Source organism: Mercenaria mercenaria, chromosome 13 (assembly GCF_021730395.1).
Source record: "Mercenaria mercenaria strain notata chromosome 13, MADL_Memer_1, whole genome shotgun sequence".
Classification (NCBI taxonomy): domain Eukaryota; kingdom Metazoa; phylum Mollusca; class Bivalvia; order Venerida; family Veneridae; genus Mercenaria; species Mercenaria mercenaria.
Genome location: NC_069373.1, coordinates 26,495,704 through 26,513,050, shown reverse-complemented (window position 1 = coordinate 26,513,050; position 17,347 = coordinate 26,495,704). Strand labels below are relative to the sequence as shown.

At 38.9% G+C, this 17,347-nt stretch overlaps 1 protein-coding gene across 5 annotated transcripts in view; it reads right to left on the bottom strand.

Moving 5' to 3' along the window:
* LOC123529257 (RPII140-upstream gene protein-like) overlaps nt 1-17,347 on the bottom strand; it is a 157,860-nt gene that overhangs the window by 36,415 nt on the left and 104,098 nt on the right. For 4 of the 5 annotated variants that reach the window (XM_053521367.1, XM_045309507.2, XM_045309509.2 and 1 more), the window contains one exon: nt 15,065-15,143. The exons of the other annotated variant lie outside the window; for it this stretch is intronic. In XM_053521367.1, the coding sequence (XP_053377342.1) occupies nt 15,065-15,143 (79 nt within the window). The remainder of the gene's footprint in view (nt 1-15,064; nt 15,144-17,347) is intronic. 5 annotated transcript variants of the gene reach the window in all.

Sequence of the window (17,347 nt, the reverse complement as noted above, 5' to 3'; positions counted from 1 at the left end):
CTAGATATCATCAAGATGAACATTCAGACCAACTTTCATACAGATCCCATGAAAAATATGGCCTCTAGAGAGGTCACAAGGTTTTTCTATTATTTGACCTACTGACCTAGTTTTTGAAGGCACGTGACCCACTTTAAAACTTGACCTAAATATCATCAAGATGAACATTCAGACCAACTTTCATACAGATCCCATGAAAAATATGGCCTCTAGAGAGGTCACGTTTTTCTATTATTTCATCTACTGACCTAGTTTTTGACGGCACATGACCCACTTTCGAACTTGACCTACATATCATCAAGGTGAACATTCTGACAAATTTTCATGAAGATCTCATGAAATATATGGCTTCTAGAGAGGTCACAAGGTTTTTCTATTTTTAAAACTACTGACCTAGTTTTTGACCGCACGTGACCCAGTTTCGAACTTGACCTAGATATCATCAAGGTGAACATTCTGACCAATTTTTATGAAGATCCATTCACAAGTATGGCCTCTAGAGAGGTCACAAGGTTTTTCTATTTTTAGACCTACTGACCTAGTTTTTGACCGCACGTGACCCAGTTTCGAACTTGACCTAGATATCATCAAGATGAACATTCAGACCAACTTTCATACAGATCCCATGAAAAATATGGCCTTTAGAGAGGTCACAAGGTTTTTCTATTATTTGACCTACTGACCTAGTTTTTGATGCCACGTGACCCAGTTTCAAACTTGACCTAGATATCATCAAGGTGAACATTCTGACCAATTTTCATGAAGATCTTGTGAAATATATAGCCTCTAGAGAGGTCACAAGGTTTTTCTATTTTTAGACCTACTGACCTAGTTTTTGACCGCACGTGACCCAGTTTCGAACTTGACTTAGATATCATCAAGGGGAACATTATGACCAATTTTCATAAAGATCCCATGAAAAATGTGACCTCTAGAGTGGTCACAAGCAAAAGTTTACACACGCACGGCTGACGGATGGACGATGGACGACGGACGCTGCGCGATCACAAAAGCTCATTTCATTTCGGAACACAAAACTATGCATAAGGTCCAAATATGAAGCCTGTACCCTCAAAAATATAAAAGTAGGTCACTAGGTCAATGTCAAGGTCAAAGTTTATTTCGGTACACAAACCTATGCACGTGGTCCAAATTTGAAGGCTCTAGCTACAGAAATGTGAAAGTAGGTCACTAGGTCAAGATCAAGGTCAACTCATGTCAAGGTTCATCTAGCCACTCAAAACTATACATGTGGTCCAAAGTTGAATGTTGTAGGTTATAGACAAAATGATTTCTAAAGTTTTTCCCTATATAAGTCTATATAAACCATGTGACCCCAGGGGCGGGGCCATTTTTGACCCTAGGGGGATAATTTGAACAAACTTGGTAGAGAACCACTAGATGATGCTACATTACAAATATCAAAGCCCTAGGCTTTGTGGTTTGGACAAGAAGATTTTCAAAGTTTTTCCCTGTATAAATCTATGTAAACAATGTGAGCCCAAGGGCGGGGCCATATTGGACCCTAGGGGAATAATTTGAACAATGTTAGTAGAGGACCACTAGATGATGTCACATACAAAATATCAAAGCCCTAGGCCCTTTGGTTTTGGACAAGAAGATTTTCAAAGTTCCCCTTACAAGTCTATATAAAACATGTGACCCCTGGGGTGGGACCATATTTGACCCTAGGGAAATAAATGGGACAATCTTGGTAAAGGACCACTAGATGATGCTACATACCAAATATCAAAGCCCTAGGCCCTGTGGTTTTGAACAAGAAGATTTTCAAAGTTTTTCTCTATGTAAATTATAATAATAAACAAAGGGCCATAACTCACTCAAACATTGTTGAATCAGTCTGATTTTCAGGTGGACACAACTAGGGTACCAATACATCATTCTGACAAAGATTGGTCAAAATCCCCCAAGTAGTTTCTGAGGAGATACGATAACGAGAAATTGTTAACGGACGGGACGGACCGATGGATCACGGACGCAGAGTGATTTGAATAGCCCACCATTTGATGATGGTGGGCTAAAAACATGAAGTGCAAATGAGACAAATGCATCAGCAGCTCATGAAAACAGATTCATAAAGTGGTAAATGCATCTGAAGGCCAGAATTTTTTAATTTTTCGTTTTACCGATTTTTTTTGGAAAAGGGTAGGGTAGGAGGAAGGAATAAAACAAGAGGGCCATGATGGCCCTATATCGCTCAACTGAGTAGAGTTGCTTACTTGAACAAGATCTAGGCCTTCTGGTTTATTTTTAGCAAATTTATGAAGATTTCCCTATGTACAATCAAGTAACCCTGGGGCTGGGTAAATTTGACCCTGCGTTGGGGGAGGGGGAGTCAAGATTTGAACAATTTTTGTAGAGGTCCACTAGGCAATGCTACATGTCAAATATCTAAGCTCTAGGCCTTCTCTTGTTTTTTTTAGAAAATTTTAAAGATTTTTCTATGTACAATCAAGTAACCCCATAGGGTGGAGCCAATTTAACCCCAGGGGTCATGATTTGAAATTTTTTTGTAGAAGTCTACTAGGCCATGCTACAATGTCATGTCAAATATCTAAGCTCTAGGCCTTCTGGTTTATTTTTAGAAATTTTCATATGTAAAATCAAGTGACCCCTAGGGCGGGGTCAATTTTGACCCGGGGTCATGATTTGAACAAATTTAGTAGAGGTCCACTAGGCAATGCTACACGTCAAATATCTAAGCTCTAGGCCTTCTGGTTTATTTTTAGATTTTTTTTTTTGAAGATTTTCCTATGTAAAATCAAGTGATCCTGGGGCGGGGTCAATTTTGACCCCTGGGTCATGATTTGAAATAACTGTAGTAGATGTCCACTAGGCAATGCCACTTGTCAAATATCAAAGCTCCAGGGCTTATGCTTTTTGAGAAGAAGATTTTTTAAGATTTTCCTATGTAGAATCAAGTAAACCCTGGGGCGGGGTCAATTTTGACCCCGGGGTCATGATTTGAACAAACTTGGTAGAAGTCCATTAGGCAATACTTCACACCATATATCTAAGCTCTAGGGCTTTTGGTTTTTGAGAAGAAGATTTTTTAAGATTTTCCTATGTAAAATCAAGTGACCCCTGGGCGGGGTCAAATTTGACCCTGGGGGACATGATTTAAACAAATTTTGTAGAGGTCCAATAGGCAATGCTACATGTCAAATATCTAAGCTCTAGGCCTTCTAGTTTATTTTTAGAAATTTTTTGAAGATTTTCATATGTAAAATCAAGTGACCCTGGGGTGGGGTCAATTTTGACCCCGGGGTCATGATTTGAACAACTTTAGTAGAGGTCCACTATGCAATGCTACATGTCAAATATCTAAGCTCTAGGACTTCTTGTTTATGAGAAGAAGATTTTTTTAAGATTTTCTTATATAAAATCAAGTGACCCCTGGGGCGGGGTCAATTTTGACCCCAGGGTCATGATTTGAACAAAACTGGTAGAGGTCCACTAGGCAATGCTTCACACCAAATATCTAAGCTCTAGGGCTTCTGGTTTTTGAGAAGAAGATTTTTAAAGTTTTTCCTTTTGGTTGCCATGGCAACCAGAATTCTGTATGGAATTCAATTCTTTGAACAATTTTTAAAGAAGACCATCCAAGGAACATCCCTGTGAAGTTTCATCAAAATTGGCCTGTTGGTTTAGGAGGAGATGTTGTTTAAAGGAAAGTGTGGACGGACGACGGACGGACGGACGGACGGACGGACAGACGGACGGACGGACGGACGCCGGACGGTGAGCGATCACAATACCTCACCCTGAGCACTTTGTGCTCAGGTGAGCTAAAAACAAGAGGGCCATGATGGCCCTATATCGCTCACCTGTTATCATTGCACTTGAGGGCAAGAAGGTCCTCAGAAAAAATATCTAAGTCCAAAGGACAGGAACAACAAAGGGAAGAAATTTAACCAAAAAGAAAAAAAAATCTTACAAGGTATAGATATGTCAAAAAACACCTAAAAATTGGAGGTACCATCCATGTTGTACATCAGAAAAGTGGTCTCGGTTTTTCCCTACGGCCAATAATAAAAAAGTTACTAAAAATAAGCAATTTATAGTAACGTAAAAGGGAAGTAATTAAAAAAAAAACAAATATTGTAAGTGAACAAAAGAAGGATCTGCCAAATAAATCTGTTGACATAAATGAAATTTCAGATCAGTATCTTCATTAGTTATGGAGATATACCCATTTTAATTTAAATTAAAGGGGGGTAATTTGACATAAAATCAGTTCATAGTTTTCTACCCTGATTGTCTCAGTCCAACTAATAACAATAATGAAATTTCAAATAAGTCCTATAAGTACTTACTAATATAAATCCATTTTGATCACAATCAGGGGAGGTAATCAGATATAAAATAACTACGATTGGATCTGATTTGTCATGGAATCCAAGATTTATTGTTGTTGAAGATATTTTGGAAGTTTGTATCAAATGAAACCATAAATGAAGTCTCTACATGGCTGCAAAAACCAAAATAGCTAATTTTGGTCCTTTAAGGGGCCATAACTCTGGAACCCATGAGGAATCTGGCCAGTTGAAGCAAGGAAGCAAGATCTTGTGGTGATACAAGTTGTGTGCAACTTTCGTTAAAATCAAATAAACAAGAGCTGTCTGATGACAGCGCGCTCGACTATTCGAAGAATTGATTGAAGAATGGGGTCAAAATATTTCCACGGATATTCAGACAAAAGAAATAAATAGATGAGACAAACAATGTTCCTGTATTACTTTGATTTCGATAAGTCTTGCACTAAATGGCTATGTGATCCAATTTTAAAGTCCAAAAAGGGCCATAATTCAGTCAAAATAGTTATGTACTCTTGCCTACAGATGGAAATCATAATGATAAACAAGTGTTCGAAGTTTAAAAGCCATATGTCAAATAGTTTTGACAAAACATGGACTTGTATGAAAACAGAACCAATTTCAAAGTCCAAAAAGGACCATAATTCAGCCAAAATAGATGACAGAGTTACGTTCTCTTTCCTACAGATAGAGACTATTATACTAAACAAGTGATAAAAGTTTCAAAGCCATATGTCAAACACTTTACAAAAAATATGAACTGGTACGAAAAACTTAACCAAGATTTCTAAGTCAAAAGGGGCCATAATTCAGCCAAAAACCTTGATGGAGTTATGTACTCTTGCCTATAATTGGACATGGTGATGGTAAACAGGTGTTGAAAGTTTCAAAGCTTTATCTCAAAAGACTTTGTCAAAATATGAACTGGTACGAAAATATTAACCCAGATTTCTAAGTCAAAAAGGGCCATAATTCAGCCAAAATCCTTAATGGAGTTATGTGCTCTTGCCTATAACTGGACATGGTGATGGTAAACAAGTGTTGAAAGTTTCAACGCTTAATCTCAAAAGACTTTGACTAAATATGAACTGGTACGAAAAACTTAACCAAGATTTCTAAGTCGAAAGGGGCCATAATTCAGCCAAAATCCCTGATGGAGTTATGTACTCTTGCCTATAACTGGCCATGGTGATGGTAAACAAGTGTTGAAAGTTTCAAAGCTTTATCTTTAAAGACTTTGTCAAAATATGAACTGGTACGAAAAACTTAACCATGATTTCTAAGTCAAAAGGGGCCATAATTCAGCCAAAATCCTTGATGGAGTTATGTGCTCTTGCCTATAACTGGCCATGATGATGGTAAACAAGTGTTGAAAGTTTCAAAGCTTTATCTCAAAAGACTTTGTCAAAATGTGGACTGGTACGAAAAACTTAACCAAGGTGTGACGCCGACGCCGACGCCGACGCCGTGGTGAGTACGATAGCTCTACTTATTCTTCGAATAGTCGAGCTAAAAATGAAGCTGCTATTGTGCAGACAAGGTCAAAATAGCTAATTTTGGCCCTTTCAGGGGCCATAACTCTTGAACTCATTAAGGGATCTGGCCGGTTTTAGAAACGAAACGAGATCTTATGGTGACCCAAGTTTTGTGCAAGTTTGATTAAATTCAAATCATAAATGAAGCTGCTATTGTGCAGACAAGGTCAAAATAGCTAATTCTGGCCCTTTCTGGGGCCATCACTCTGGAACCCATAATGGAATCTTGCCAGTTTAAGAAAGGAACCGAGATCTTATGGTGATACAAGTTGTGTGCAAGTTTGGTTAAAATAAAATCATAAATGATGCTGCTATTGTGCAGACAAGGTCAAAATAGCTTATTCTGGCCTTTTCAGGGGCCATAACTCTGGAACCCTTAAAGGAATCTGGCCAGTTCAAGAAAGGAACCAAGATCTTATGGTGATACAAGTTGTGTGCCAGTTTGGTAAAAATCAAATCATAAATTAAGCTGCTATTGTGCAGACAAGGTCAAAATAGCTAGTTTTGGCCCTTTCAGGGGCCATAACTCTGCAATCCATAATGGGATCTGGCCAGTTCAAGAAAGGAACCGTGATGTTATGGTGATACAAGTTGTGTGCAAGTTTGGTTAAAATAAAATCATAAACGAAACCACTATCGTGCAGACACGAAATTGTTGACGCACGGACGACAGATGACGGACGAAGGGTGATCACAAAAGCTCACCTTGTCACTATGTGACAGGTGAGCTAAAAAACAGTTACACAATTACTTTTTTTTACAGATTTTTTTTGGAAAAGGGTAAGGTAGGAGGAGAAAAAGAAAGTTACGCAAAATGTTGTTTTATAATATGATGACCTATTAACAAATGTGCATTTCAACATCAGGCTTTATGGAATGATGAACACTATGCCTCTCTATGGTAGTTTACCGGAGAAATAATAAATCCTTTGCCATGCTTTGTTGTTGTTTAGAGCACGGTTAGTAGTTCAGATGCGTAGGAATTATATCATGGGTTGCGGGGGTGGGGGTGGGGGGAGGGGGGAGAGGGTGCGCGACAAAAAATGTTCTTGAATATTGCTCACTCAATGAATCTGTTTATATTTCAGTTCACCTATTTGCACCTTTTCTGGGATAGTCAAGGCTGCCACTCTTTTGTGAAAGAAGCCGGTATTAAAACTACGGTTCAATCCCTAGTTGGGACTTAGGATTTTTTCTCCCTCGGTTACTTTAATGGCAACGAGGTAAATTGAACAGATCAGGGCTTTCATTGAGTGGTAGGTTTACAGAGCAGACAGTTTGAAGAGGTATAAACTCTGCTCTGCAGTTCCACGGTACAGTGCAAGTCTTCAATGATAAAGTGGGGAGGAGTGTAGTGATAGTAGGCACTTCCGACAGTTCAATCCCCGGTCTGGACTGTTCATAGGGATTTTTTCCCCTTGGTTACTTTAGGTCACCATCTTTAGACCATTTTATTAATAATTGTCTCAACATATAGTATGATATACATACATTTTAGATACATGCACTACCAATTTTTGATTTATATATACGTGTATAGCATTAAACTGCCGCAAACAAATTTTTTTATAGTACTGCTAGATATCATACCTAGGTTTTGGTAGGAATGCATAATTTTGACGCTTTGTTTGTCTGTTTTGGGTTTAACGCCGTTTTTCAACAGTATTTCAGTCATGTAACGGCGGGCAGTTAACCTAACCAGTATTCCTGGATTCTACACCAGTACAAACCTGTTCTCCGCAAGTAACTGCCAACTTCCCCACATGAATCAGAGGTGGAGGACTAATGATTTCGGACACAATGTCGTTTATCAAATAGTCACGGAGAACATACGCCCCACCCGAGGATCGAACTCGCATTGTCATTAGAACATCAAATGCAGATTTTACATCTTGATCCTTGGAACTACTGACAGTCTCAGTGGGTGGGGTTTTCATTTTACACTGGATGTATTTCATGTCCATCAACTGGCATATCTGCCTCACATTTGATAAACTTTTCAGCATGTTTCCTCGAACTTCACCAACGATATGCTAGTGATAAACTATGGCTATAACGTATCGGTTAAATTCCTAAAAAGTCGCTAAACTGGATTTTTTTTTTTGATTTTTTGATTTTATTTTTTTTTCCATCGGGCAAAATCTAGGGTCGGCGGGTTGGTAAAACGAAAAATAAAAAAATTCTGGCCTAAAATGCATGAAATTAAGCATAGCCTGTGTTCATGAAGAATTCATGAACTTTGTATTTATTAATCTTCATGAAGAATTCATGAAAATATTCCTGAAAACAAGGAGCTGCGTTCAATAAACGCTTGATGCCCCCGGTGGCATCCTTGTCGATACAAAGCAACCCAAATCTAAAACGAGGTCAAGTTCAAGGTCAAGGTCAAACTGAGGTCAGGTGATGTCTGAAGATGAGGAATGGTCACAGGTTTCATCTGCATTAGTATCAAGTCATTCTAATAAGGGGTATTGATGCTAGACGAAACGGTCCCACTTGGTTAACCTCGTACGGACGGATGAACGAACGAATGAACGGACAGACGGACGGACGAACAAATGGACGGACAGGACAATCACTATATGCCTCCTGCATCAGTAGATGCCGGGGGCATAAAAATACTTCATGAAGAATTCTTGCGTTATTTTGTTCTTTATTTCAATGTCTCATTTGCACTTCATGTTTTTTCCATGAACACTTCAAGAACAAATATTCTTATAACTTCATGAAAACATTAATGCTTTTCTTGAATATTTCATGAACACTACAAAACATTATAAAAGGACTTCTTTGCCTTAAATGATACAGTAATCCATCTTTTTTTCAGTTACTAAATAATACCTGTACCAATTAAGTAGTGTCCATGCACTTGTTTTTAAGAGCTGAGATAATGTACTGAAATTTTTGATTTTCATGAATATTTATTCATGAACTATTTTTGTAAAAAAAAAATCAAATTTCATGAACTGGTCAAGGTAACCTGGTAGGAGTGTAACACTATGAAACCTGAGAGATCCGCATGTAATGGAATTCTTTGAACAATATAGGTATAGCTTGATACAAGAAAAATTCCTGCAGGTCAAAGTGTTGTTCAGTTAGTGGCTAGGGACTGTTTTAGTTTCTGCTGAGTCACTGTGACAATGACATTTTCCAGATTTCTGACCCCCGGGACCAACCCCCGAGTGCGTAGTATACACGGCTATAGACGATTTTTCAAACTTCAAAATAAGTTAATTTACGACTTTCGCCATGTTGGTAAAGGGAAACTACTCTCCGCGCTAAGTGTCTAAGCTAAAATTTAAGATTGTTGTTACGTTCCGTAAAAGATCAAGTGGGTTTTCCTTTCTTAAACAATTTTAATTTCACATAAATTTAATAGTATTTTGATAAAAGAATTAACATTCTGACCAAGTTTCATTAAGATATATAGTCACAAATGTGGCCTCTAAAGTGTTAAATAGCTTTTCCTTTGAATTGAATTGGTGACCTAGTTTTTTTTACCCTACATGACCCAAATTCAAACTGGACTTTGAGATCAACAGGATTAACATTCTGACCAAGTTTCATTAAGATTTGGTCATAAATGTGGCCCCTAAAGTGTTAACTAGCTTTTCCTTTGATTTGACCAGGTGACCTAGTATTTTACCCCAATTATCCAGATTCAAACTTGACCTAAAGATCATCAAGATTAACATTCTGACTACCGCCTCGGTAGCCTAGTGGTAGAGCGTCCGCTTCGAGTGCGGGAGGTCGTGGGTTCGATCCCCGGCCGCGTCATACCAAAGACGTAAAAAATGGTACTAGCAGCTTCTTCGCTTGGCGCTCAGCATTAAGGGGATAGTGCTAGGACTGGTCAGCCCGGTGTCAGTATAATGTGACTGGTGTTGGGTATCAGCCATTTTCCGGCGTGATTCCAGTGAGCAGCACTAAGTTTGGGATGTCTCACTGCACATAGACACGGTTTATTGTGAAAATTGTTGAAAAAGACGTTAACCCGAACACACATATAACATTCTGACTAAGTTTCAAGAAGATACAGTCATAAATGTGGCCTCTAGACTGTTAACAAGCTTTTCCTTTGATTTGACCTAGTGACCTAGTTTTTGACCCCACATGACCAAGATTTGAACTTGACCTAAAGATCATCAAGATTAACATTCTGACTTAGTTTCATTAAGATACAGTCATACATGTGGCCTCTACAGTGTTAACTACCGTATTTTCCGGACATTAGGCCGCGGCCTATATGTTAAAAAAAGTGAAATTTTCAAGGGTGCGGCCTATGCGTCGAAGCGGCCTATACGTCATTTTATTTCTTCTAAAAAAGCCTTTCATGCGGCCTATACAACAGTTTTAATTTTTCACTTGCATTTTGAAAGTTGTTGAAATTCAACTGGATATTCCAGTGTCGATTTTAATTAATTTTCTCTTTCTCGTCGGTGTAGCCGTATTTTGCTTAATATCCGATCGAATCAAGTAAAATGTAATGAGTACAGAATGGACAATTTTGCCGAAAGGGCCTTTATAAACATCTCACGAAAACGTACATTCGGACTCAACAGCTCACTGCATTCGAATGATAAGCAATGTAATTACCTGTGAATACAATCGATTTCAATGACTATTTATCGAGAACATTCTTTATACGACATGGTCATGTTCGCCGCATTGTGGTGTATAGGCCGCGGCCAATATGCTGGAGCAGCCTATACGTTAAATTTTATTTCTGAAATAGTTAAAATATACGGCTGCGGCCAATACCGTGCAGCGGCCTATTGTCCGGAAAATACGGTAGCTTTTCCTTTGATTTGACCTGGTGACCTAGTTTTTGACCCTACATGACCCAGATTCAAACTAGACCTTGAGATTATCAAGATTAACATTCTGACCAGGTTTCATGAAGATACAGTCATAAATGTGGCCTCTAGAGAGTTAACAAGCTTTTCCTTTCATTTGACCGGGTGACCTAGTTTTTGACCCCAGATGATCCAATAGCAAACTCATCCTAGATTTTATTGAGGGTAACATTCTGACAAAGTTTCATGAAGATTGAGCCAAAATTGTGACCTCTAGTGTTAACAAGCTTTTCCTTTGATTTGACCTGGTGACCTAGTTTTTGAACCCAGATGACCCAATATCAAACTTGTCCAAGATTTTATTGAGAGTAACATTCTGACCAAGTTTCATTAAGATTGGCCAAAATTGTGACCTCTATAGTGTTAACAAGCTTTTCCTTTGATTTGACCTGGTGTCCTAGTTTTTGACCCCAAATGACCCATATTCGAACCTGACCTAGATTTCATCAAGGCAATCATTCTGACCAAATTTCAAGAAGATCAATTGAAAAATACAGCTTCTATTGCATACACAAGGTTTTTCTTTGATTTCACCTAATGACCTACTTTTTGATCCCAGATGACCAATAATCAAAATCAACCTAGATTTTATCAAGGCAATCATTCTGACAAAATTTCATAAAGATCAATTGAAAAATACAGCCTCTATCGCATACACAAGGTTTTTCTTTGATTTGACCTAGTGACCTAGTTTTTGAACCCAGATGACCCATTTTCGAACTCATCCTAGATTTCATCAGGATAATCATTCTGACCAAATTTCATGAAGATCAGTTGAAAAATACAGCCTCTATCGCATACACAAGCTAAATGTTGACAGACAGACGACAGACGCCGGACATCGAGTGAGCTAAAAATAAATTTCAAAGCTATATGCCTTTAAATGATAGCTGTATGTACTTGCATGCAAAACTTTAACCAAGTTATGACGCCGACACCAACGCCAGGATGAGTAGAATAGCTAGGCTATTCTTCGAACTGTCAAGCAAAAATGCTTCTGAATTAGACACAGATGAATGTACAATCCAAAGTTATAACCTCCCTACTCTGTTATCAGAAACTGTTATCCTGTATAACACCTTCTGAGTAGATCACCAGTTTGCCGGATTACAAAAATAACGTTTTTTGGTGTTTTTTTTGGGGGGTGGGGGAGGGTACAAAACTTCACATGTTGATAATAAAGACTAACTTATATACTGACAGAAAATAAAATACAACAAGAGGGCCCTGAAGGCCCTACATGTAACACTCAGCTGACCTTATTCTAACACCTAATAAGTTGATAAGTTAGAATCTAAGTTGGCCTTGATTTCATAGACGAACATTTTCAAAAAGTTTTATGAAGATCAAGTAGAAAATGTGACTTCTAGAGTTTTAAAGGAGTATTATTCTAGCTCTCAAAAACAGCAGGGTGCTGTTTTACATTGTAAAAGTACGATAGCAGTGGTTTCATTTTTGATGTGTGTGTCTTTTATTCCATTTATGATTCTTGCACACTTGTCACAGACCAAGATTGTAAATGATGTCTTTTTAAAAGCAGAACAGATAAATGTAGCCACTAGAGTGTTAACTAGCTTTCCTTAGATTTGACCGGGTGACCTAGTTTTTGACTCCATATGACCCAGATTTGAACTTGACCTCAAGGTCATCAAGACAAACATTCTGACTAATTATTATACAATGTGTTAACATTCTGCACTTAATAGTTCTCAAGTTATGGATTGGAAACAGTTTTCCATGTTCTGGCCCCTGTGACCTTGACCTTTAGCAGGTGATCCCAAAATCACACAGGGTCATCTACTCTGCAAGTCCAAATCATCCTATGAAGTTTCAACATTCTGGGTCAAGTGGTTCACAAATTATTGATGGGAAAGAATTTTCCATGTTCAGTCCCCTGTGACCTTGACCTTTGCTCAAATGACCCAAAAAAGGATGAGGATCATCTACTCTAAAGTCCTATCATCCTATGAAGTTTGAAGGTTCTGGGTCAAATGGTTCTGAAGTAATTGATGGGAAAAACATTTTCTATGTTTTGGTCCCTGTGACCTTGACCTTTGATCAAGTGACCCAAAAATCAGTAGGGGTCATCTTCTCTACATGTCTAATCATCATCTGAAGTTTAAGCATTCTGGTTCAAATGATTCTTGACAGAAAGGGTTTTCCATGTTCAGGCCCCTGTGACCTTAACCTCTGATCTGGTAGGTCAAGGGGTCATCTACTCTGTAAACCCTACCACCCTATGATGTTTGAAGGTTCTAGGTCAAACAGTTCTCCAGTTATTGATAGAAAATGAAGTGTGACAAATGCATGGCACCTGTGACCTTGACCCTTGATCAAGTGACCCAAAAATCAGTTGCGGTCATCTACTCTACATGTCTAATCATCCTATGAGGTTTAAACATTCTGGGTCAAGTGGTTTTCAAGTTATTGATTAGAAACAGTTTTCCATGTTCAGGCCCATGTGACCTTGACCTTTGATCTAGTAGATCAAACTAGAGTTGTCACAAGAGTGACGAATTATACCCCCACAATATGGCCTTGTCACAGAACTAGTCATGATCTATGAAGTTTCATGATCCTCCGCCAAGGCGTTCACAAGTTATTGTCCGTAAAAGGTTTAAATGACCTTTGACCTTTGGAACTCAAAATCAATATGGGTCATCTGCTTGACATGACCAACCTCCAGATTAAGTTTCCTGATCCTAGTCCCAAGCATTCTCAAGTTATTGTCCGAAAACTGTTTAAATGTTCCGGGTCACTGTCACCTTGACCTGTGACCTACTGACCTCAAAATCATTAGGGGTCATCTGCTATTCATAACCAACCTCCCTATCAATTTTAAAATTTATGATCCTTGGCCCAAGCATTCTCAAGTTATCATCCGGAAACCTTTAATGTTCCAAGTCACTGTGACCTTGACCTTTGACCTACTGACCTAAAGTAGAACTTGACCTGTATTTCATGATGTTACACCTGTGTACTAAAATTTATGATCCTTGGCCCAGCATCTCAGTTACTCAGAACCTTACTTTCAGGTACGTGACCTTGACCTTTGACCTACTGACCTAAAAGTCAAACTTGACCTGCATTTCATGATGTTACACCTATGTACCAAAATTTATGATCCTAGGCCCAAGCGTTCTCAAGTTATCATCCGGAAAACATTTAACTGTTCCGAGTCCCTGTGACCTTGACCTTTGACCTACAGATCTCAAAGTCAAACTTGACCTGCATTTCATGATGTTACACCTGTGTACTAAAATTTATGATCCTAGGCCCAAGCGTTCTCAAGTTACCATCCAGAAACCGTTTAACTGTTCAGGGTCACTGTGACCTTGACCTTTGACCTACTGACCCCAAATTCGAACCTAACCTGTATTTTCTGATGTTACACCTGTGTACCAAAAATTATTTCAATTGATCCTTTCTTGAGATATCATCCGGAAACCATGCAAAACCAACGGACCGACCGACCGCCAAGCTCACTCCTATATACCGCCCCCCCCCCCCCCAAACTTCGTTTTGTGGGGTTATAAAAACAATAAGGGTCATCTACTCTCAAAGTCCTATTACCCTATGAAGTTTGAAGGTTCTAGGTCAAATGGTTCTCAAGTAACTGATCGGTAATGGATTTCCATGTTCTGGCCCATGTAACCTTGACCTTTAATCGAGTGGCCTGAAAATCAATAAGTGTAATCTACTCTGCATGTCCATGAAGTTCCAAGATTCTGGGTCAAGTGGTTCTCCAGTTATTGATTGGAAATGGCTTTCCATGTTCAAGCCCCTGTGACCTTGACCTTCAGCAGAGTGACCCTAAACTCAATAGGAGACATCTATGCTGCATGTCCAATCATCCTATGAAGTTTCAACATTCTGGGTCAAGTAGTTCTCTAGTTATTGATCAAATGACCCCAAAAACAATAGGGATCGTCTATTCCATAAGCCCTGCCAACCTATGAAGTTTGAAGGTTCTAGGTAAAATTGTTCTCCAGTTAATGATCGGAAATGAAGTGTGACGGACGGATGGACAGGGCAAAAACAAGTAGGGGTGGAGACATAGTGATGTTATAGTGTAATACTGAAACACAATGTTACAGTACTGACTTTGTGGTGAAAAGTACTGGGTAACATAATATTACACTACTGATTTTATGGCACTGAGACACCAAGTCTCACAATACTGAAGATTACCATGGCATCTGAGAAAGATTCATTTTTCATCCACTCAAGAGACAACGTGTTTGTTCTCATTATGAAGTTCCTTCACAAAATCTGCCACAACAGACAACGCTGACAGAAGGACAGCAGAACAAACAATAAACTTGTGAGTACTTACCCTAGAAATGAGGCTATAACAAAACCGGAAAACATGCCTTTTGGACCTAGACCAATCTTCATTAAACTTCCACCAACCCCTAAAGAAAGATATAATGATTTAAAGCATGATAAAGGTTTTTAAAAGCAACAAAATTTGTATTCTCCATGTTAAATGATAAATTTTCCTCCACACATGAAGCTGACTGGTCTATTTCTTACAGTTTCTAATGACCTGAAATATGTAACATATTTCACACTTCCAACCATTTCAAATTTATTGTGGCAATGAAAGAGATGCTTTAACTAGAAGATGCTTTTGTAGAAAAAACGCATGTCTCCCCCAATGCATAGTCATATAGGCAAAAAGTCAATAGTGGACAGGAACAAAAGTCAAAGAGACACTGATGGCTGGTTGCAATAGAGGTCATTTACTTTGCATGTCCAATCATCCCACTAGGTTTCCTCATTCTGGGCCTAGTGGTTCTCAAGTTATGAACTGGAAACAGTTTTCCATTTTCATCTACTCTGCATGTCCAATCATCCTTTTAAGTTTCAACATTCCGGGTAAAGTGGTTCTCAAGTTATTGATTGAAAAAGAGCTTTCAGCCCCCTGTGTCCTTGACCTTTGATAGAGTGATCCCAAAACGACTACATCTACCCTGTAAGTCCTATCACCCTATGAAATTTGAAGGTTCTAGGTCAAATGGTTCTCAATTTATTAACTGGAAATGGATTTCCATGTTCTGTCCACTGCGACCTTGACCTTTAATAGAGTGACCCAAAAATCAATAAGGGTTATCTACTCTGCATGTCCGATCATCCTATGAAATTTCAACATTCTGGGTCAAGTGGTTCTCAAGTTATTGATCAGAAATGGTTTTCCATGTTCAGGCCCCTATGACCTTGACCTTTAAAAGAGTGATCCAAAATTCAATATGGGTCATTTACTCTGCATATCCAATCATCCTTTCAACATTCTGGGTCAAGTGGTTCTCAAATTATTGATCAGAAATGGTTTTCCATGTTCAGGCCTCTGTGACCTTGACCTTTACCAGAGTGACCCCAAAATCAATAGGGGTCATCTACTCTGCATGACCAACCATTCTATGAAGTTTTAACATTCTGGGTCAAGTGGTTCTCAAGTTACTGATCGGAATTGTTTTTCCATGTTCAGGCCCCTGTGACCTTGACCTTTAATAGAGTGATCCAAAAATCAATACGGGTCATTTACTCTGCATGTCCAATCATCCTAGGAAGTTTCAACATTCTGGGTCAAGTGGTTCTCAAGTTACTGACAGGAAATGGTTTTCGATGTTCAGGCCCCTGTGACCTTGACCTCTATCAGAGTGACCCCAAAATTAATAGGGGTCATCTTCTCTGCATGTCCAATCACCCAATAAAGTTTCAACATTCTGGATTAAGTGGTTCTCAAGTTATTGATTGGAAATGGTTTTCCATGTTCAGGTCCCTGTGACATTGACCTTTATCAGAGTGACCTCAAAATCAATAGGGTCATCTACTCTGCATGTCCAATCATCCTATGAAATTTCAACATTCTGGGTCAGGTGGTTCTCAAGTTACTGACAGGAAATGGTTTTCCATGTTCAGGCCCCTGTGACCTTGACCTTTTATAGAGTGACCCAAAAATCAATACGGTTCATTTATTCTGCATGTCCAATCATCCTATGAAGTTTCAACATTCTGGGTCAAGTGGTTCTCAGGTTATTGATCAGAAATGGTTTTCCATGTTCAGGCCCGTGACCTTGTCCTTTGATAAAGTGACCCAAAAACAATAGGGGTCATCTACTCTGCATGACCAATCATCCTGTGAAGTTTCAACATTCAGTGGCTCTCAAGTTATTGATTGGAAATGGTTTTCCATGTTCAGGCCCCTGTGACCTTGACCTTTATCAGAGTGACCCAAGAATCAATAGGGGTCATCTACTCTGCATGACCAATCATCCTATTAAGTTTTAACATTCTGGGTCAAGTGGTTCTCAAGTCATTGATCGGAAATGGTTTTCCATGTTCAGGCCCCTGTGACCTTGACCTTTGATGGAGTGACCCTCGAAAACAATAGGGGTCATCTACTCAATAAGCCCTGCCATCCTATGAAGTTTGAAGGTTCTTGGTCAAATGGTTCTCTAGTTAGTGATCGGAAATGAAGTGTGACGGACGGACAGACAGGGCAAAAACAATATGTCTCAGGGGTAGACATTAATACTGTTCAGCAATGCCTATGCCCACATTAACAGACATGCATTTTGGTTCATTCATGCTGTATCTTATTTTTCTAACAAAT